Source organism: Phlebotomus papatasi, chromosome 2 (assembly GCF_024763615.1).
Source record: "Phlebotomus papatasi isolate M1 chromosome 2, Ppap_2.1, whole genome shotgun sequence".
NCBI classification, from domain to species: domain Eukaryota; kingdom Metazoa; phylum Arthropoda; class Insecta; order Diptera; family Psychodidae; genus Phlebotomus; species Phlebotomus papatasi.
The window spans coordinates 7310452-7333457 of NC_077223.1; the positions used below are offsets into that span (position 1 = coordinate 7310452).

The 23006-nt window shown below is 34.9% G+C and overlaps 2 protein-coding genes across 3 annotated transcripts; one reads left to right on the top strand and one right to left on the bottom strand.

The window, feature by feature from the left end:
* Positions 1-5083: 5083 nt before the first annotated feature.
* Positions 5084-6083, top strand: LOC129802319 (uncharacterized). Of its 2 annotated transcripts, none has more exons than XM_055848042.1 (4): positions 5084-5389; positions 5457-5514; positions 5586-5776; positions 5835-6083. In XM_055848042.1, the coding sequence occupies exons 1-4, from the start codon at positions 5171-5173 to the stop codon at positions 5889-5891; spliced, it is 525 nt and encodes a 174-aa protein (XP_055704017.1). In that variant the 5' UTR covers positions 5084-5170; the 3' UTR covers positions 5892-6083. The 2 variants fall into 2 exon arrangements, with proteins under 2 accessions (XP_055704017.1, XP_055704018.1); XM_055848043.1 differs by having other exon boundaries at positions 5838-6083.
* Positions 6084-9838: 3755 nt separating this feature from the next.
* LOC129802303 (cysteine--tRNA ligase, cytoplasmic) lies at positions 9839-18543 on the bottom strand. The gene is made up of 4 exons (XM_055848018.1): positions 18153-18543; positions 16805-18012; positions 11017-11787; positions 9839-9945 (listed from the first exon to the last, which is right to left on the bottom strand). The coding sequence occupies exons 1-4, from the start codon at positions 18329-18331 to the stop codon at positions 9887-9889; spliced, it is 2217 nt and encodes a 738-aa protein (XP_055703993.1). The 5' UTR covers positions 18332-18543; the 3' UTR covers positions 9839-9886.
* Positions 18544-23006: the final 4463 nt, after the last annotated feature.

The window sequence follows — 23006 nt, forward strand, 5'->3', positions numbered from 1 at the left end:
ATAAGTTATATAACCTTTTAATGCTACCTTAAAAATGACCATTTAATATTTTTGCTGAATTCTTTCATCAATTTTATAATTTCATTTTTACTTAACGAATTATTGTATTTTTGTTGCTCTTATCTCTATTCAATAAATCCAAGTAATCTATTCCAAATAATTTTTTCAAACTTATGAGTATGCTTCTAAGTTCTTGAATGAATAAGGAATTTTCGTTAAGTTTAGATATGTAATGTAGGATTCGGAAAAGCGTTGAATTTTCAGGTAATGCTTCTTTTAATTTAACAAATAACTTTAATTCTATGATATATGACTTCACAGCTGAAAAAATGCGTCTTCATACTTCGAGAAATTGAACAGGACTCAAAATTTGGTTCATTGATCGTGTACTTCGTTTTGAACGAAATATTTTTCCAACTTCATTTCCATATGTAATAAATAGAAAAAATGTTGCAGCAAGCTGTTACATTAGTGTCATGCTTTAAAATATGGTAAATAATTTTGATATATCCCTTCAAAATTAAAAATTATGTCAAAAAATAGAAACTTGACGAAAGATTCTAGTTTTCGTTGTTTTAATCACTGACTATTCCTTAAATTATTTACTCTAAATAATTTTTTACGGTAATAGGTAAACATATCAACTTATTTATAAATAGATCATTTTCGTTGAGTTTCGTTAAGTCAAAATACAGCAACAAATCATTAAAAGAAACTCATAAACTAGATTTATGTCCTAAAGAGCAACTTCTATCTATCATTATAGACAACTTTCGTTAAGTTTTACTTAAGTTTTGTAAACAACATGTATGATAAGGCGTAAAATATTCATTCAAAGCGTCTTCTCAGGTGTCTAGGAGGCCCAGAAAATTGTGTTTTGTCCTACACAGAAATTTAATTGTCAACTTCATGAATACCATTCAAGTTGAATCGTCCGTGAGACTAAAGATTGCAATAGAGAGGAAGAAAAATCTTTTTTCTGTGGGCAAAATCACTGAGAGTTAAATTAGTGGCATGAGCTCAGCATCTTGATTATCTCAATCTAGCAATTTTCCTGCTCGTCTGTGTCCAATTCAGCTGCTCACAGTCTCAGATTTTCCCTCCTTTTGTTCCTGGGGAAGCCGCCACAACGACAAAAGTATATGTAGTAATATGAAAACTTGAGTATTTTTTATCCCAAGCCATCGTCTCATTTTCATCTTGAGGGTGGTACTTTTCTTCAGCCGCCAAACCACCGCGAAAGGACGATAAGGGTGAGTTTTGGGCGCGGATGAAGAAAAAAAAAAAGAAAGTGATGGTGGTTGTGGAGAAATGCTCGAGTGATGTATAAAAGTAATCGCTTCCGGGCGATTAAGAATAGAATTTTTAATGAGTTAAGCCTCATGAGACAAGAGAATCTTCCACCATGTTGCTATCTGGGTGCAATAAAAATTAAAAGTTGCTCCTCCTGGAGACTCTTTCTTCACATCTTCCTTTTTTTTTTCCTTTAGCCACCCATCTAACTTTTTCTTCTGCGTCTCCCCCGCAAAATTTTCGCGGAGAAGGAATGAAAAGTTGCGCCATCGAGGCCATAAATGAGGAATTCTTGTCGCAAGGGTGGAAGACTCTTTTTCCCAATGACACTCTCATTTGTGGGCAGAGCGAGAAAAAAAGTACCAAGATTCACTCCTCTTTTATAACACTGTCCATGCATTATTAATTGCACACTCTTCTTGGCTCATGGTAAGATTGCACAAGGCGACTCTTCTCCTAATGGACTCAATTACTCATCATCGTCTCATGGTATTCAAATTGATGACGAAATTCATCAAAGAAAAAATATTTTTCAGAATTTCTTTATGTTATTCATACGCAAATATCATCCATTCAAAATAATGTATTTCTGAAAATTTAAAAATTAACGAAAATCCTTTAAATGACAGAGGTTATAGCAAAGTGAGGTTATATCAATATGATATGGTAGGTTCAGGCCTTGAGAACGATGCCCAAATATCTTAAATTTCTTATTGTTAACTAAATTTTTTGTAAACCGATAGATGACAGTATTTTCGTATACACTTTGTCGTAAAATATTAATTTGACGTCGAATTCTAACCTAAAAATACCTTATCGGCCATGAGTGCATGATACGCATCGTTTTAGAAGTCTCTTGCCGCTTCTCACCGCAAAGGACCAAAAATGTACTCCAAATAAATACACCAAAAACTTAAAATAGTTCATCCCTACGTGGATTAATCAATTTACTGATAAAAATGTCGACTAGGGGAAAGTACGCTCCCTTCGAACGTTCATGCCTTCGAATAATGTGAATTTTCTTTTAGTTTTCCTACGAGACTTACACATTTCTATTAAATATTAGTTGGCTTATCATCAGTTGTTGATAAGTCCGTGATAATTTAGTGTAAATCTCTTACAAAAAAAACAAAAGGAATTCACGTTATTCGAGGACATGTACGTTCGAAGGCAGAGCACTTTCTCCTACTTGTCAGAATGTGGCTTAATTAAAACAAATTGTTGTTTAAGCGAAATCTAACCTTAAAATTGCATCAAAAAACAGCAAAATTAATTCAGAAAGGTATAGAAATATCATTGAGCACTCAATGGGCCAAGTGGTAGAGCACTCGCTCTATGATGCAAGTGTCCCGGGTTCGAAACCCTTTTAGGTTACAAGGAATTTTTCTGGCGTTAAAGATGTTCGGATTGCATCATCAACACAAAAAATATTGGGAAAACACAAATGTCTGCAGATCCACAAAGGCTCTGTTAGAAAATTCAATGGACATTTTTGATCAATATATTGGACTTTCTCAGAAAATCAACAAGAATTATCGATGAATTACTTACAGGACACTATCTGGACTGTCTGGATGCCCATCTATTTAAGATGAACCTGGTTGACCGTCCGATATGTTGATGATGCAAAGGTGTACATTAAACAGTGGAGCACTTTCTAGGAAACTATCCAACGCTATATTCTCACTTAAACGCGTAACTTTTGGGCAAAACACCATAGACTTCAAGGATTTTCAGATTATCCGATTAAGTAATCTACTCATTTTCTGGATCGGCGGAGTAGTAAACGAAATTGGGATTAGGGATTAAATATCTAGACAAACTGAGGTCATTACCTGCTCAACGTGGCTGCATTCCATCCTAGGAGACATTCAACAATCTCTACAATCTGCAAATAAATTATTGATAACTAATAAATATTTGTTTTTCCAAAATTGATATTTTTTCTTCGGCCAAAAGTTTGTTGACACGTTCGTAAAATTTACTCAAAATGGTCAAATACAGTGACGGCCAATAAAATAGAATCACTCCTTAAAGCTTGAATTTTTAACTTTTGGTAACTTTTTTCAAGTATGTTTAAAAAAATTTAATTTAGAAATGTTATAGTAATTGCGTTACGTCGAAAAAGTACAGTTCTGGCCACAAAAGGTCTGTATTTTTACTCAGAATGCGTCAAAAGTGATGTTCTGCTGGGACACAAAAATAGAATCACTTTCATTTATAATCATAAATTGAAATTCATTTCGAGTATTTAAAAAATAACAAAATTTTAGTGTAATATCAGTAACTATTTAGTGTCTTGACAATTAATTTTCCAAGTTTGGATAAATGAAAACTGTACTTTTTCGACGTAAGGCAATTACTTTACAATTTCTAAATTAAAATTTTTTAAACATACTAGAAAAAAAGTTATCAAAATAAAAGAAACTGAAGTTTTTAGCAATGATTCTATTTTATTGGCCGCCACTGTATGTAAAACTAACTTCTTTTAGGGCAGAATCACATTGACAATAAAATACTCGCCGTAGCTTCACCGTATTTTGTTAATTTATGCATTTTTATTGCAATTCTTGCGCAAATTATCGATTACCGTATTACTTTATCTCATACTCGGTGGCACTAGGTGAAAATAATATAAAAAATTGAAGAAGTAAAACGAAAATTCGATAAACGGTGAGCAAAAAAACTGTAAGAGAAATTAGTCGTACAGTTTTTTTTGCTCACCGTTTATCCCATTTTCGTTTTATTTCATCAATGTTCTTTCATTATTTTCACCTAGTGCCACCGAGTATGAGATAAGGTAATATGGTAATGGAAAATTTGCGTAAGAATTGGAATGAAAATGCGCAAATTAACGAAATATGGTAAGCATTTTACAGTCAATATGATTCTGCCCTTATTCCTCTTATATTTTGAAGTTATATCATTTAATTTAATTGGTGGGTTTGCTGTGATGATAAATAATAATAAAATTATGTATTTTTGTAACTTTATAATTTGGATTAAAATGGCAAGTTACAAGAAGTTAAAAGATGGGAAATCGTCTAATGACCTCTACACATTGGGAGCAATTTTTGTCAAAATTTGCTTTTTTGAAGGAAATTCCCTGCAGCGTTGTAGGGGGAAACGTCAAATTTCTGTCAAAAACGCAATTTTTGACGAAAATTGCCCCCAATGTCTAGACGCCTTAAAATAGGGTTATAATTTGTACTGGGAAAATCTTTCTTAAGTCCTCGTTTAAGGCGTCTACACATTGGGAGCTATTTTCGTCAAAAATTGCGTTTTTGACAGAAATTTGACGTTTATCCCTACAACGCTGCAGGGAATTTCCTTCAAAAAAGCAATTTTTGACAAAAATTGCTCCCAATGTGTAGAGGCCATTAGACATTGTAAAAAAAATATCAACAAAAAATGTTTTTTCAAAAACAGGAATTTTGTATAATAATTCAACCCATTTCTAAGCATATATATGTTATATGCTCTCTCTAGTGCTTTTCCTACAGAGTTGATCCCGGTGCAAAAAAAGTTGTTACTACCTCAATATCCATTCGATAGTATAGGTCTCATTCGTGGCAACAAGTTGGACTCTTACTAATCATACAGTAATTCAAACTATAGCAGACCTACTACCCAGTCTTAATGGGTTAATTAGAACACCCGTATTATTACTTTTTAAAGATTTACCGTAGCACGCCGACAATAAAAGAAAAACCATTAATTTTACGTTAGCACATGAAGTAATCTTTTTTATTATTGGATAATTTTGATAACTTAAATACAGCAGAACACTGCAAGAAATTTTCACTTTCGCAAATTCATTTAAAAATATAAGTGAAGTGTTTGAAAAAGAATTTAATAATAAAGTTTGAATTTCAATATGCAGTTTTTAATCAAGTATTTAAAATTATTTTTATTGTTTGTGTTTATTGGGAAATCCTTTGGAAATCCTGTTGGCAATACCTGCCCAGCGTCCAGTGAGGGTTTTTGTTTGAGCATGACGCAGGATGACGAATGTTGCTTTGACAATTTCTACAAATGCTGCAAATTTTACTCTTTCAAATCTCCTGACTTTTACAAGTGCATTAAAGACTGTGATGTAAGGATATTACCCACTTAATATTACTGGTTATTGTTTTTTAAATTATTTTAAATTCGTTTTACAGGACGATGAACAAGTTACTGATTATCCTGATAATTCTCATGATTACCATGAATACAAAGGTGGGAGTGTGAAGATTATTACAATGCTTTTATATCTTATCCTATTAAATTGCAATTATGTCATCCTGCAGGACCTACGGTTTATACCAAACCAAGTTATGGGCATACTGGCTACTCTGAATATAATAATAGGATGGAAAATGTCTACTGCAAAGACGAATGCTGCCGTTACTACTTCAAATCCTGTGCTCATAAATTCGCTCTTGGTTACAAATACTTTAGGAATTGCATTGATACTTCCTGCAAACATGGACTTCCACCTGTAAAACATTATTAGTCCTTTTATTTAATTTTTTTAAATAAAATTTTGCTTTTCTCAGCAGCAACAGAAATATCAGGAGACTCATCAAGCATTTCCAGTGATTTGCAATCATTAATGGAATTAATGCAGAGTGAAATATTAAAAAAAAAATAAAAGAAAAATGGTAAAACAACCATATTAATAATAAAATCAGTGGATTGGTATTTGTGCTTGGGTTTTGTTTTGTCAATATTTTATTTACAATCTATTATATTTTGTTTTTCCCACTAAATGTATTACTGATGGAAATAAATTTAGGAAAACCAAATTTTTAATTGTAGTAAAGGTCGTCAAATTTTTGAGATCCATTTAAATTTTGGCTTGTTTCTGACGTGTTAAGCTAGGTTCTCTGCTTCTTTTAAAAAATAGTGTCTCGGATTAAAGAGGAATGGTGTGTTGTATGAGATAATTAATACAGTCCATACTGTTTCAGATACACAGTAGATCAATTCTAAACATATTTTGGTCAAGAAAAGAAACTTCCAAAAATAGAAACCGAAAGAAGCGTAAGCATCCTGATCTTTCGCAAATAAAAAGAAACTTAAAACAGACTAATTAAAGAAATTTATGCTCTTTAAAAAATTTGTCTTCTTAATAATCCTGTATTAAAATTATCTGAGAATTGATAGGAAGTTTTTTTTTCCTAGCAACAAAATCAGAAGGTCGAGTATTCTGCAGAGTATCTTCCACAAGGTAGACAATAGAAACGTATAAACTCCATGAGGTAGTAACAGCTCCGAAAAAATTTTCACGAATTTTCCGTGACATGTGAACACACGAAATTATGAACTCACGATTTTTATGTTGTCAACCTTACCAAATCTGACTGAACACTGAACTGCAACAAAGGTATATTATTAGTAATTAAAAAATTAAGGTCATATCGTTCTAATCGAAATCATCTTAAGGGAAGAGGGGGTTCTCCGTGGTCAACTGGATTGTAGATTTTAATGAAAAATTTGTTAAAACGGTTAAAATAGAGCACAGACGGTGTATTCATTTTAATTTAAGTATCAAAATGAAACACTATGGGAAAGTGAGGCACCTTTGAATTGGGGCACCTTTAAAATCGGTCATTTTTCTCCTATTTTTAAATGAAACTGGACCGTGTCATAACGCAGTTTACCTTCACAATTCGTTTGAGGAGCTAAATTATATCGTTGAAAGGTCTAGTTCGATTTAAAAATAGGAGAAAAAACCCTGTTTTAAAGGTATCCCAATTCAAAGATGCCCCACTTCCCCTTACTAAATTAAGGAATAAAGCTAGTGATAAGTCTAGATCAAGCTTATCGTAAATGAGATTCGTAACGTGAGTAAACTCGGATTGCATGCAAATCAGATTTGGTACTAAAGATGAGAGATATTAGGGGGAAGTGGGGCTACTTTGCGCTGTGGCGTTAGATTGTTTTACGAATTTTTCGCCTATTTTTAAACGAAGTTGGTCCTTATTTTATTTAGATCCACAATTATGTTGTCTATCGAAATTACATCATGTTAAGACCCAGTTTCCATTTAGAAATATGCGAAAAATCGTATAATAACATAGCCCAACAGCTCAAAGTAGCCCCACCAGTGTATTTTGCCTCAAAACTTGATCTTATCGGTTGCTCGGTAGCCGATATAATTCAATTTTTGTTTTGGAACACGTTTTTTGACCACAGCGGGCCTTTTGTCCATATGACGAACTACAGCAATATCAAAGAATGATTGAATTGATCATTCTTTTAACCCTTTAAGGACGATTTGGGTCCCTGGTGACTCAAAAATGAAATTTTTCCTACGGCCGTCTAAAGGTATGCTTTGCTCTAAAAATTCAGAAAAAGTTATTTTTTCTGAACCCCGATTTTTGACCCTCTCGTCCTTATAGGGTTAAACCTTATTTTCAATAAGTCGAGTAAAAGCGGTCATATCAGCACCTGCGTACTTTCGCAGCCTTATTGTGGGAAAAAACATGTTTTTTAAACTAAAATGACAAAATCAGACATATAGCATAGTCTGAGCAAAAAATGACGTTGGATGAAATATAGATATAAATGTTCTCTACAAATGCCGAAGTAATAATCAAAATCGGTTGAGCAAGAGTCGAGATAATTGAGTTTATGTAATAAGAAAATTGGTTTTCGACTGTGGCACCCCTAAAGTTGGTCAAACGAAATTAAAATTGTAGCTCTGTACGAGACCTTTAATTTGCGCCCCCACTCATCAAATTCGGTCAAATAGAACCGGATATATGACGTTCTAAATTTCGTGAAGTTTGACCACTCATATCTTCGGTTCTATTTTAACCACAGCGAACCCATGCCACTTTTTGGAAACTTAATAGCCTAGGCTACAACACTCTAAAATTTGATCAAAATGCCCAATGGCGTTTTTGAGGAAAATAAGTTTGAACTTCCATCTGAAAGTGCTCATCGAGACGAAACCACAAACCCAAAATTTGATCTAAAATGTTAATTAGACCCGGAAGTAGAAGCCAAAAGCCAACCAATTTTCGAAAATTGACCCCTTATAGCTCGGGTCAGGGGTTATCGATCGACTTAAGTATTTTTTTTGTTTGATAGGTATCCGCAGCTACAACATACTAAAATTTGAGCCCAATCGACAATGGAGTTCTTGAGTTATTTAACTTAGAAAATTGAAAAATTTTCTTTTTAATAATAGCGCCCCTAGCGGTAGTTTTATGAACTTGCGATGTTAGAAAGAAAAGTGGCATTTCATGGAAGCTTTCCAAAACGCCCTCACTTTTTAAATTCTTTTAAAATTAATTAGAACCGGAGTTATGGGCATTTTGAGAAATTTTTTTGGCCCCCTATAGCTCGGGTCAGGGGGGTCAGGGTACCCTTAATTTGGTACTGATCGAAAACTCTAAGTTCCAGCTATATCATACTAAAATTTGAGCCCTAACGATGCCATAGGGGCGGAGCTATTGAGAAAACAAAAAAGGAGGTTATTCAATTTCAATTTCCAATTCAATTCTTTTTCCAAAAGCCTTGGTTAAAATATGTGCCTTGCTCATCTGTTATTGGAAAATATGTTTTTTTTCCCTTGCCTATAGACTTTCAGTTTTCCAGACCTATCGATACTCAAAATGGATTAATGCAGATACGACAACCCAGCAAAACTTCGTTCTGCAATTCCGCAATTTTTCTTCTTCTTCCTTTTTTAACGGTCATCATTCAAAAACCGCACTAGCGATCGTAACGGCAAATAACCAAAGCTATCAAAATTTGTTTCGAATAAGCGAAATCTCACACCTGTTACTTAATGGCTGCTTCAGAGACGGTTATTTTAAATCTATACATTTTATTAGAAAAATTGACGAAAATATACTTAATGAAATGAAAAGAATAATTTTTTCATAAATAATAAATAATTTTAAAGGCCACAGCTGAAAATCACATCGTAAATTTTTTTTTGTTCTCAAGAAATTTCTTTTACAATTTTTTTTTAAAAATGCAGAATTTTCGGTCGGGAGTATGTTTAATACTGCTATTTAATCCTTTTCTATAGACAGCATACCCTCGCAGTATTTATATTTATATAATATATCATGAAAATTGTGATTATAAATTCTACCAAGTTGATAAATAATTTCAGAGAAATTCCAAGTCCATTTTGACAGAACGACATCTTGAGGAAAGTGCCGAAAAATTTTCTGTTGAAATTCTGCAGAATTTTCATACAACAATCGGATCCACCTTTAGAACAAAATTCTGAAGAATTTTCGGCAGTTACATTTTCAAATCTGACGAATTTCTGCAGAATTTGCTGGGTGGGCTATGAATTGGTTCAAATCGATTAAATACCGGTAAACGGTACCAGGTCCTAGGCTCCGCAAAGGCTGATTGTAATTGCTTCAAATCCCCTTGGTTCCAACATGCACTTTACTCACCTGTTAATGGAAAATCTGTTTTTTTTTCTTCCCTATAGACTTTCAGTTTTCCAGACCCAGCGATGATCAAAATGAATTAAAATGCAAATACGACAATGGGTGAAAGGAAAGCCGCCATATAAAAAAAACTATTTAGAAAAGAAATATATTTATTCTTTCACATCGTAAATACATGTAATTCATTCCTGCTCATTTTTTGCTACTCCAAGCAATTCTGGTGGGAGATTTTCAGATGAATCTGTAATAAATAAAACAAATTGTTTGCAAATTCTGTATAAAATGAAATTTATCCATAAGCGAAAAAAATGTACAATAGAGTCTCCTAAATTCGAACTCTCGGGGGGTATTTTTGACATTTCTCACCTCTCAAATTCGAACGATTTTTTCAAAACTAACGATATTTTTGTGAGATTGAATTGTACTTTGAATCAAATTCCCGTACCTTTTCACAAGTCTTAGTGGTAATATACTTCCTTTTCATTTTTTATACGATCATGAAGTATGCAAATATTCAGGAAGAAGCATATAAATATGATTTTCATTCATCCAGAATACGAATTTTTTTAACATAACCCCACAATTGACATTTTGAATCCAAACGTCTATCGAATTTGAGAGATTCAGATTTGAGACTCTACTGTAAATAATTAAATGGAACTGAATGCAATTATTTGGGTCGATACTGTAAAATTCAACGGTTACGCTTTAAAAGTTTGCTTTACGCCCATGAAGCTTATGCTTCACGCTAAAGCAGGAATCTTAAAATAAGAGACTCGCTTTTTCTTGATTTCTTTTGCAAAATTGTCCAAAATTCAGGAAGAAAAATCATTTTATTGAGTAACCATTTATTTGACTCTAAAACTAAAAACTATTTCTTTCACTTTATTCAATTCAACTCTGCAGAACACTGACAATAAAGATACCATTACTCCTGATTAGAATAAGAGACTGATGTAAGAGTAGTCTTTTAAATTAAAAAGATCTCCGGAATTTTGTTCGCGGGAGGCTAAGAAAAACTTCCAGGAGACGTCCATGGGATACCAAGCAGATTAATAAGATTAATATCAGGGGGAGAATTAAATAAAATGCCGTGGGCGAGGACGAGGTCTTGGAGGAGGACGAGGACGGGGTCGGGATAATAAATAATTTTCGAGACTGTACAAATATCTTTCTCTGAACTGAACAGCCTGGTAGTAGGGATCGTGATAGACTGGAGGATCATGATAACCTGGAGGATCGTAATAGGCTGTACGAGCCTGGGGGGCCTGATGTCAGGCTGCACCATTCATCAAAGATGACATGTACTCACTGTAACGCTTCTCCTGGGCCTGCTGCACCTTTGCCAATTTCTTCTGCTGCCCCTTACTCAATTCCTTCCCACTGGCATCATGAGTCGGCAGTCCATTCTTGTCGAAAGCTGAGTACTTGTCGGTTTCCCGAAGGAACATCTGCCTGGGATTGATGCGCTTCTGAGCTTCTTTGGCAGCAGCAGCTGCAGCAACTTCAGCCTTCTTCCTTGCCTTCTCCGCCTCAGCCGCCCTCTTGGCCTCCCTCTCCTTCAGCAGCACATCCTTGTCCACCAATTTCACAGCAGTCGGCGCCCCCTCTTTGTCCTCCAGTCTCACACCGAGTGGCGGCAAAAGTTCATCGCGCAGGGCATCACATAACCTCAAAATCTCAGTTGCTTTCACCTGCCGCGCATTATCCCGCACGGAACTCCTGAAATCCGCCAAAACCTTCAAGTAAGGCATTAGAATCTCCTCCTTGTCCGTCCCAGCTGCCCCTCCGGACACAGGGAAACCTATTCCGCTCCTAGGACCAGAAATTGCCCCGAACATGTGCAGCAAGTCAGTGATGTACTGGGCTATCCGGCGCAGCAGGCTGCGATTGAGCTTCCGGGGATTATCCCGGATGTAGATGTTACTCTGGGCTACAAGATTGCGCAGCTGATCCAACACAGTACGCGTATCAATGTTGTCGCAGAGGGCTTCGTGAACAGCTTCCCGGACAGAACTCAGCTTGGCCTGAAGATCACTTTCCGGCTGATGCCACTCATCAAATTGGGCACTGGCGAGGTCATCTGGGAAGATTAAAGAAAGAACTTTCACAGAATGAAAGCAATTCCGTGGAAAATCTTTGTTAGCCGGAGGAACGTCGATTCAGAGGCTGATCTTGACGAGAGTGGTCTAAATTCTGGATCTTGCCTGGGAATTACCTCAGAAGGGAATCTAAAAAATCTTCCATAAGGGCAGTGATTTCTAAGAAATAGAGGATTGAGAGGCATTGGAAGCTCCTTAAGATCCGAGTTCTAAGGGGCAAATCATTGAGAGAACGCATGCCATTTGGCTGAGTAATGTTTCTACAATCCCAGAAATAAACGCATCATGGAACACAGAATTGCTCGAATTGCTATTAAAAATGCAGAAACGCATTCAGGAAACACATAAACGTTTCTAGAAACGAGATCTTCTATGAAATGCACAAAAGTTTTCAGAAACCTAGAAAACGATCCAACATGAAAACGGTGTAAGGCTCTCTCTCAATTGGGCATTTGGGGCGAAATGTCATCCGGTTTATCCGATAGATTTGGGCGTCAAAGCCTTTGTAAATTCCACAAAAAGCGCTCAATTATAAAGAATCACGATAAAATATAGAAAGTACTACAGCAAATTTGAGCAAATTAGCTTCATAATTAAACGTGAAAATGGTCAACAAAATTTTTCGCCCGATTGAGCGCGAGTCTACTGTAAAAGTTTTTAGAATCACAAAAAAAATCTCCAAAAAAGGACACGTTATCAGACACGCGGAAGCAGAAACCAAAAACCAAAATATTTTTAAAATGCGAAAGAAGAGGTTCTGGAAACGTATGAGCGCATTCGAAAAACACGTAAACTCTCAACAATTTACATATTCAAACTAAAAAAAACACGGATTCGCTTGTAAAAAAGACAGAAGGATATTTAAAAGAAACAAAAAACGTTTTATAATCACGCAAAAGCAGTCAGTCAAGAAATACACTCGGCTCTTCGTTATCCGGTACTTCGTTATCCGGGTGACAGCTGCCAAACTCTGACGGTTGATGTATTCAAAACGATTTTTTACGATAGATGCAGTTTCTCCAGAGTGAATTAATGTGTTATTTTCATTTTATCCAAGTTTTTGACACACAATCGTGCTACAAAATAATACATAAACACACCACAAAGAAAATTCTGTTGTTTTTCGACAGAAAACAAATTTCCACAGCAGAAAATATAAAAAACGTTGACCAGATTCAAAAAACCAAAATGTCATTTTGTCCCCACGTCAGCCGGATAACGAAGAGTCGAGTGTATGAAAAATTTTATCATAATTTCAAGTAGCGCATCCAAGAAACACGCACATGTTTCTGAAAACGCTGAAAACACAAAAGAATCCAACAACCACGAAAACGCCTCTAGAACCGAATGAAATAATCTAAAAAAAAACACGAAAAAATTTCAAAATCGCAGAAAAAGATACTTGAAAAACGGAAACGTTTGATAGGTTAAAGAATCGATCCAAAAACCACAGAATTGATTTAATAAATGCAGAAACGCATTAAAGAAACGTGCAAATGTTTCCAAAAAAAAAAACCAAAAACGAAATAAACGAATACACGAAAACGTTTCCAGAATCGCGCAAAAGCATCCAAGCAACATGAAAAGTCCCTAAAATAACAAGAATGCAGAAACGTGTCTAAAAATTTAGAAATGGAGCCAAGGAACACGAAAACCTTTCTAAGACCACACAAAAACTTATAAGGAACACAAAAATTTTTCATATAACAGAAAAAGATCCTTGAAACACAGAAACGTTCTGACAAATTACAGAAAACACCCGAAAGGCACGGAATTGTTTCTATAAATAGAGAAACGCATCCAAGAATCGCTTAAACGGTCCCAAAAAGAGATAAAGCATATTAAACGAATACATGGAAACTTTTTAGAATTGTGCAAAGACATCAAAGGACCCGATAAGTTTTCCAAATCACACAAAAGGATCTCTGAAATACAGAAACATTTACATCAACCGATTATCGCAGCAAGAAGTTCAACTTTCAACTACACTCAATCCCGGTATTATGCATAATTTTCGGGACCGAAAAAACGCGCGAAATGGCATTACACATCGAGAAAATTTGTATATGTGCAGGGGCTTTCTTTTGAATAAATCAGCCATAGAATGAATTTTGCGCGGAGGTAGTCAAAACAAAAAGATTCAACTGTTTAATAGAAATGCATTAACAAAGAGTACTTTTTGGCCAGAGTTCTTCAATAAATGGTTAGAATATTTAAAAAAAATTACCTTAATAAAATAAATTAAAGTTTTATTCTGAAACATAAGCAGTGTTTTCAAATATCCCGCATCGCGACATAGTATTCATTCAGGCGCATTTCAATGATTTCATAAATTGACTCCAAATGGTAGGCAAACTTGCATAATTATATGTGCATAATTTCGTCAGGTGCATAATCCCGAAGTGCATAATGCCGAGATTGTGTACAGTAGACTCCCGCTAATTCGGCTCTTTTAAGATCGGGCTACTTTTTAATTCGGGCAGCAGTTACATTTGAAAAAAGTTTGTTGTAATTTTTTCAAATTTGATTATGATTATCAAATATGCTCAAATTTAGCATGTTTTGTCTTTGTTTTGATGTGATTTTGCATTATTAAGGCATTTTCATGCCTTAATGCAATTTACTATATATATGAGTGTGTAAAGTCAATATGTGTGTGCAGATGAATAAAAAATCGTTGCATTTCAAAAATTTGTCGCCCGAATTTCTCTCTAATTCGGATGATATTTCGGTCCCAAATGCCCAAATTTGAGAGAGTTACTGTACTTTCGTTGGAACTCATTTTTCTTCTTTTTATAATTTGTGTATAATTTTAGTCGAACTTTTGGAGGAAATTTCAACTTGTTTGCTTTTCAACTTTACTTACTACGATAATCGTTTGAATTTACTACAATTATCAAACCTCTCCTATTACACGCGATAATCATAGTAATTATTTTTTACTGTACTGTTTGTTAATGCATTTCTATTAAACAGTTGAATCTTTTTGCTTTAACTACTTTTACTCTGTGCGAAATTCGTTCTATGCCCGATTTATTCAAAAGAAAGCCCCTGCAGATATGAAAATTTTCTCGATGCATAATGCCATTTCGCGCGTTTTTTTTCGGTCCCGAAAATGTACATAATACCGGTATTGAGTGTACTTTTATTGAGCGAATTTGCATGAAAAATACTTTGCAAACAGAAACGCACGCTGTATGCTTTCGCCAAATTACAGAAAAACACAGAAACGTTTCTAGAAACACAGAATCTTTCATAAAACACAAAGTTCTCAAAATATTTACGCAATCACAGAAACATAGAAACAACAAGTAGGGTAATTGGCCTAAAGCGAGACAGTTTGGAAAGTTGGACAAAGCAGTGTGGAATGTGAGACACCTCCTTAAAAACTTGATAATAAATCAATTAAATATTTCAATTTTCGATAAAAAGATTATTAAACCTAATTTTATGATTATTTTAGAAGTTAAAAATGCAAAAATCGTTATAAAACAATAAAAGTGTGACTTGCAAGAAGAATTTAAAAAATGTATTGCATGCGTGATACTCATAACCTTGACACGGTAGTTGTCATTTTCTCTGTTTCTTATGGAAGTTGCTAGGAAAATATCAAAGTGTTTTGTTTGATTTTTCGGCATAATTTGTGAAATATTATTAAGTCCGTAGTGAAAATCGAAGGACATACATCCATTTAAAAGGTGAATAAAAAATATTTGTGAAATATTACATTTAAAAAGTATAGAAAAGTTATTTAATTTCGTGTTGCATTCAAAACAAGTTTTATGAAATCTTGGATAAGTTGATTTTGTGAATGAATTTGGTGGTTTTGTGCAGTGAAATCATGTTAACAAGGACGACAAAGATCCTTAAGTACTCAGAGAAATAGTTGGGACAGCAGTTAGCAGCTGATAAGGAGAAAATCTCCTGGAAAAGGCTGCAAGGATTTCTAGATTCCGAAGACCACTTTTTCTGACAGACTGGATAGTAAATATCGCAAAAACTCCTGGAGAAAGACAAATAGGAGCCTCCAGAGAACTCCCAATGGAAGTGGAAAAGGACCTAGCTGGATTGGGTATCCAAATCTGCTAAAGAGTTGCATCTGCTTTAAAGCTGTAACTGCTGGACAGCGCGAGGCGTCTGTAAAATTTACAGAACCTTTTTTTGGTTGGACCACCAGGAAGTTCTTGGTAATTAGGGCTCCTGAACTGTTAACCGGACATAATGGAGGGATTAGCATTACCATCCAATGTGCAAGTATACAGAGATAACCCTCAACATTTGATTTTCTACATATTCTGTATGATATTTTGTCATTAATATCAATATGTCCAGCTTTCTAAAAATTTTGTCCAGCTTTTCAGAATTTTGTCCATCTTTTCAAAATGTGTTGTTTTTTAATTTAATAGAATATTCCAATTAATTGGATGAAATATCTATTAAAAACTGTTAAGATTCTGTTACAGTATTTCACAAGTAATCTCATGATGCAAAGAAAATGAAAAAATATATATTTATTCGACTTAAAAATGCATTTGAAATTGAACTTTTTCTTAAGTGTCTCTCTTTCGGCTATTCACCCTATGCTTCAAAATTCACAGGAACACAAAAAGCTTCTAGAAACACGAAAATTAATCGAAAAATAAATTAAAACACGCTAGATTTGCAGAATGGCATTTTTAATTTGATCAGAAATAAAAAAAACTTCCGAGTTTCTGAAAGGAAAAATTTCAAGTGTTTCAAGTCCTTTTTTCTCTAAATGAAGTGCCCCTTGAATCTTTTGGCTCGAGCTTAACGAATTTTCGGAAAAATGCCTGGTAATTGCATATTCCGAGGAAATTTACCACAAAACAGACCACTAGGCTTATCAGGGAGTTTTTGTGAAATTCCCTTGAAATTGGTGACGATTCTGATAAGAATTCTTGAGAAATATCAAGAATGATTGATGGGAGGAAATTCCGGGAGAGACTTTTTTGGGAGTTTTGGGAGGTAAAAACTCACCATTTGGAATCCTCGTGAGATCCTTGACATTGAGGAAGAATTCTGAGAGGAATTTCTCATACTGCACGGCCATTTCCATGGTATTGTCCGAGTAGTCCAGGGTATCCTTCCAGGAATGCAGGAGAAAGGCAAGCCTGAGCTGAGTAGCTGAATGTTTTTTCAGCGCCTGCTCGATTGTCACGAAGTTTTTGAGGGATTTTGACATCTTGCAGCCGGCTATTGTCAGGTGGCCCGTGTGCAGGAAGTATTTCACCCATTCCGGACGTCCGGTGAAGGCTTCACTCTGGGCCAGTTCATTGTCATGGTGGGGAAATTTGAGATCAACACCGCCCGTGTGAATGTCCAGAGAATCTCCGCAGACATCCGACGCCATGGCTGAGCATTCAATGTGCCAGCCAGGTCTTCCCTGTCCCCATGGACTCTCCCACGACGGCTCCCCGGACTTGCTGCGTTTCCACAGAGCAAAGTCATTTGGGGATCTTTTCTCCCCGACGCGATCCTCAGACAAATCTCCCTCGCCTTCAGCCAGGGATTTGGCATCCCCAAAGGCTTCAGGCACGAGTTTGGCGTAAAAATGGTCTGGGGCTTCGTCAAAGCATCCCACGTCAAAATAGACACTTCCATTGGACTCATAGGCAAATCCCCGGGAAATAATGCCCTCAATGTACGTGACAATCTGAGGAACGTATTCACTGACGCGCGTCAGAACGTCCGGAGGACGAACATTGAGAGCTTCCATATCCCGATGGAATGCTTCTTCCCAATGCCTAGCCAAACCCCCAAAGATACTCTTCTCAGTCACTTTTGCCCCCTTTATCCGATCCAACCACTCACTAAAAGGATCTCTGACAACTTCCAGGAACTTCTTTCTCTCCTCTTCCACCTTTCTGGCATCCCCAGTCTTAATGGCATCCGTCAGGGCATCTACAGCTGATGCCATCTTCTTCAGCAAACCCTCAAACATTTGCTTCTTCTCCGGATCAGTTGTCTTCTCCAGATTCTCCTTGAATGTCGGCAGTACCTTCTCGTAATCCTCGAGAATATTTGCCAGAGACTTCCCTGATGCCAAATATTCCTCCACCAAATGATTTTGTCTGGCCCTCTTGATGATTTTGTCATCAATATCCGTGATGTTCATGACATAGAGCACATCATACCCAAAATAATCCATCAGCACACGCCTCAGGATGTCAAAGGAGATGTATGACCTATGTTCAACATGAACACCTTTTAGCAACATTACAAAAGCCCCAGTTCCCCATCCCTCTTTCCCCCAGGGACCCCACAAAATATCCCTTCCGGGAAAAAAACTGATGCAATTTCCGGGAATTTATTTACTTTTGCTCACCTGGCATGTCCCATGTGCGAAGCATCGTAGACCGTAGGTCCGCAGCTGTACCACTTGACACTGTTGCCGGACAGAGGCACAAAGGGCTCCTTCTGCCTGGTCAGGCTGTTGTAGAGGCGCAATTGGGCACGTGGTTTCTCCAAAGGAGCTTGCCACGTCGGCTGGACTCTCTTGGCCATTGTTCAACAAAATGTGAACCAAAGTGGACAAGACTCTTCCCGGATACTCACTGACACTTTTCCCCAATTCACCAAAACTCCCAAAATCTCCCGAAAAGCACAAGTCGTTGACTTATATTTCCGTACACAAAAATACTGCCTTTTTTTGTCCAAGAAACTTGTCAAGATAATTCCACCCGCGTCATTCATAGAACTTTCGATGTTTTTCTTTTTTGTGAGTGAGAAAGTGAGGTTAAATCAGGGATGACTGATGTAATTATTATACCGCGTATAAATACAACATGTAAAAAATGTAGAAAATGGAAAATTAATAAAAATAATATCTCGCATTGAATATTACAATGGCGGATGTCAAATTTCAGCATTTTTTCAGGAGACGGCCTCAAAAACTAAATTTCATTATATTTTCTTATTTTCATTTACAAATTTTAAAGATTGTTTGTATATGATTCCACTGGATAGAGCACATATGCGGAACTCGAAATGTTGGACTTTTATTACCCAAAAATATAGTTATTTAAAAAATTAAAAAAATGATCCGTCACTTTTACACAAGGTGTCTACACATTATAAGAAATTTCTATCAAAAATGAGCTTCAAGAAGTGTTCTTCAAGAAAATTGCCTACACATTGGTGAGAATTTTTGACAAAAAGATGGATTCTTGAAGAAAATTTGTCTAATGTGTAGACAAATTTCTTCAAAAATCATATCCAATTGAAGGAAATTTCCATCAAGAATTTTTGAAAGAAATTATCGGCTACACATTGGAATAAAATTCATCAAAGTCATTCTTGACAGAATTCTTGAAGGAAACCATCACGATTCAAGATTGTTTTTCACGAAAATTTGTTATTTTCTGCTGGAAAAAGTGAGAAAAGCGTTTGGTGAAGTTCCTTGGGATAGTATTTAGTGAATTTGTGAAGAAAATCTTCTAAATATGCAAGGGAATAGTGTTTTTCTTGAGATGTCGTTCCTGGTGGAATCCAACCCAGCCTTGAAGGAACATTTCCTGTGATTTTCCTCCAGAAATTGCCGGAAGTTAATTCATCTGTGTATTCTTGAGGTGTTCCACAGTACAGTGGCCTCGTACTCCATGGATTGCAAGATGGGAGAAAATTTACGGGCACTTTGGAATCTCTGCCTTGGTTACCAATCAAAACAAGAGCTAACCAGAGCCACCGAGGAGATCTCAATGCAAACGAGAGCTGTCCGGAGCTACCAGAAGCCATCACTTGAACCCCCAGAAGAACATCAGAATGATCTTTTATATCATTCACTTTCTCAACCACTAGGAACTCTGTGGGATTGCTTCCTTTCGAGAACATCAGAACTGGATAGCCACATGCCTTCAATTCCTCATGTCAATGGAACATGGAACCCAGTAAATAAATCAGTAGTGGAATTATTTTGGAACATCCATGGAATTTTCACAGGAATATTCTTCTATTATATTAATTTTAAAAAAAACTACATTTTTTACATAATAGAGATCCTTTATGTATTTTTTTTTTTATTTATTAAGGGGTCCATCTGGAAGATGTTTGCCCCGCCTTTATGTAATTTCTAATGATTACACTGTGCGACAAAATTTACCTTTTTCCGTGTAAACAGACGGAATTTCCACGGGAATTCCCACGAGCAAATGGTAAATTTGCTATACAAGCGCCCTCTGCAAAAGTGCACGAAACTGCCCGAATGTCTTGAAATATTTTGAATTTCAAATGGAAATTTTCCGTTGGAGGGTGAAATATTCAATTTTCTAAAATGGAAAAAAGCTATCTCGCTCGAGATAGCTTTTTGCTTCCGGAGAATTCCGAAAAATTAATTTGGAGTGTTTTTAAGCAAATAATATATGAAAAAACATGTAAAATCTCCTGTAGTGATCAAAACATTGATTTTAAAAGCAAATTTGAAATCGAATAATAATACTATAATAATTTTGAAAGGATTAGTGTTTCTGGATTAAATTAAATATTCATCAATAACATTTCAGAAGAGGTTTAAATGATTGGAAAGGCAGATTCAAAATTTATCTTTTTCAATAAGTCCCATTATTAAAAAATGTAAAGAATATTATAACGTAGATAAGGAAATACAAAGAATAGTAAGAACTATCGAAGTTCACTGATGAAAATTATAGCCAGAAACCATATAAACTGCCTTTTCGGATATAAAATATTACTTCAATATTTTTTATTGTTTACTTTTTTTTGGAAATAAAATTTTAAAATATTTTACAGTCTTCTTGTTTTTTAAAACAATTTGTATTCAATTATTATACAATTAACTAATTTTTGTAAACATCTCTGTTCCGAATGAATTGACTGCTTGGTCACCCAGGGATATTTTATACATTTTCTTCCAACACTTTATAAAATTTTAAATTATCAGCACTACAATTAAACGAAAATTAATCAATAGGTCCTATCAGCAAAGATATCCAAAGCCTGTCGTTGATTTATCCACTTTAATTGGGGGTTTTTGACAAGATATTTACGCTATAACAACGTTTCTAATCATTTCTCGAGAAATTTTAAAAGATTTTCCATGAAATGTATTAATAGATAATATTACTAATATCCTTGTGGTATAATAAAGCCACTTTAATAAAATAAAGGACGTAAAATATCTTCTAAATACACATTCCGTTATTTATATTCGGAAAAAACAAAATTTGAAATTCAAATCTTCGGAGCATTTTTGTGTTGCGCTTGAAGTCCACCAGAGGCGCATAGAGCGGATGGTAAAAATTTGACAGTTCAATATGGGAATTTCCATCCGGAATTACCATCCGGAATGGAAAATATCATGGGAATTCCCGTGGGAATTCCGTCTGTTTACACGGTTTGTGGGTGTCTTTGACGAGAGTGCCAAAACTTGTTAGAGGGTCATTTAAGGACCTCAAATCTGCAATCTGTTTGTCCGGGTCACCTCTAGATTTTTTTGGAAAAGCATTTTTTGTTTTTCGCTGTTTTCTAAAATTCAAAAATTCATATCTCCGGTCCTATTTATCCAGTGGTAGTCACATAAAGCTAAAATGACGCGTAATTTCATCCTCTATAACTTTTGTGAACATATCAAGAACCTACGATGAAAATAAAGTGTATTTTTTAAAGATTTTTTGAAAAAGTGCACCCAAAATTATGCATTTTTCTGTGTTTTTTCCAACTTATAATAATTCTCCCACTTAGATAGAACATTTTATAAGCCAACTACTATGCCTAAAAGTGAGTAAATTTAATATTCTTTCATGTCTTTTTAGTTTGAATTTTCTATCCTAATTCGTTTATTCACAATAATTTATTGAAAATAAAAATACATTAAAATCTCTTATTATATATAATTATATTAGTATCTTTGTCTAACCTACTGAAGAGCATTTTCTTTTGCACTCTCACTTACACATTTCATATAAAAAGAGGTGCAGTGAAAGAAAGAGACATATATAGAAATAGAGAGAGAAGAATAGTTGTTATCAGTGCCAAACAACTATTCTTCTCTCTCTGTTTCTATATAAGTCTCTTTCTTTCATTTCAGCTCTTTTCATATGGAATATGTCAGTGAGAGTGCAAAAGAGAATGCTCTTCAGTGGGTTAGACAAAGATACCAAATAATTATATATAATAAGAGATTTTAATGCACTTTATTTTCAATAAATTATTGTGAATAAACGAATTAGGATAGAAAATTTAAACCAAAAAGATATGAAAGAATATTAAATTTACTCACTTTTAGGCATAGTAGTTGGCTTATAAAATGCTCTATTAAAGTGGGAAAATTACTAGAAGATGGAAAAAACACAGAAAAATGCACCATTTTAGGTGCCCTTTTTCAAAAAATCTTTAAAAAGTATACTTCATTTTCATCGTAGGTTCTTGATATGTTCACAAAAGTTATAGAGGATGAAATTACGCGTCATTTTAGCTTTATGTGACTACCACTGGATAAATAGGACCGGAGATATGAATTTTTGAATTTTAGAAAACAGCAAAAAACAAAAAATGCTTTTCCAAAAAAATCTAGAGGTGACCCGGACAAACAGATTGCAGATTTGAGGTCCTTAAATGACCCTCTAACAAGTTTTGGCACTCTCGTCAAAGACACCCACAACGTGTCGCACAGTGTTATTTATTAAAAATTCCTACTTTTAATAACATAATGAAATGTTAAGGACTAGATTCAAAACTAGATTTTTTGGGAGTCTTAAAGTGTAATTTTTGGAAAATACTCTTAAGATCTCATAAAAAAATCCTCCTGATATTGATAAAATCCTTTCCACAAGCGTTAAAAACTTGAATGAAACTTTTTACTGATCAAAAAAGACAATAAATTTCAAAGGCTGTCTCTTATTTGAATTTTAATGCGAAATTAAAATTGAAATAAATTTTATTTAATTTTTGGGAAACTGCTCTTAACATAACTAGATTTTTTTTAGTTCATTTATTTTAAACCGCTTGTATTATATTATAACATCAACACATCAGATATATTTTCTGTAGAGGGATATCGGGAAGAGCACAATGAAACACGTGTGGTTGCGTAATTCATCAAATATCAACTCGCGCCCTCTTTATTACATTTAACTATCTTACATCTCCCTTTTATAATTATTTTTAAGTAGTTCAAATAATAATTTTAATTTAAAGTTCAAAAGAATCAATTAGATATTTCCAA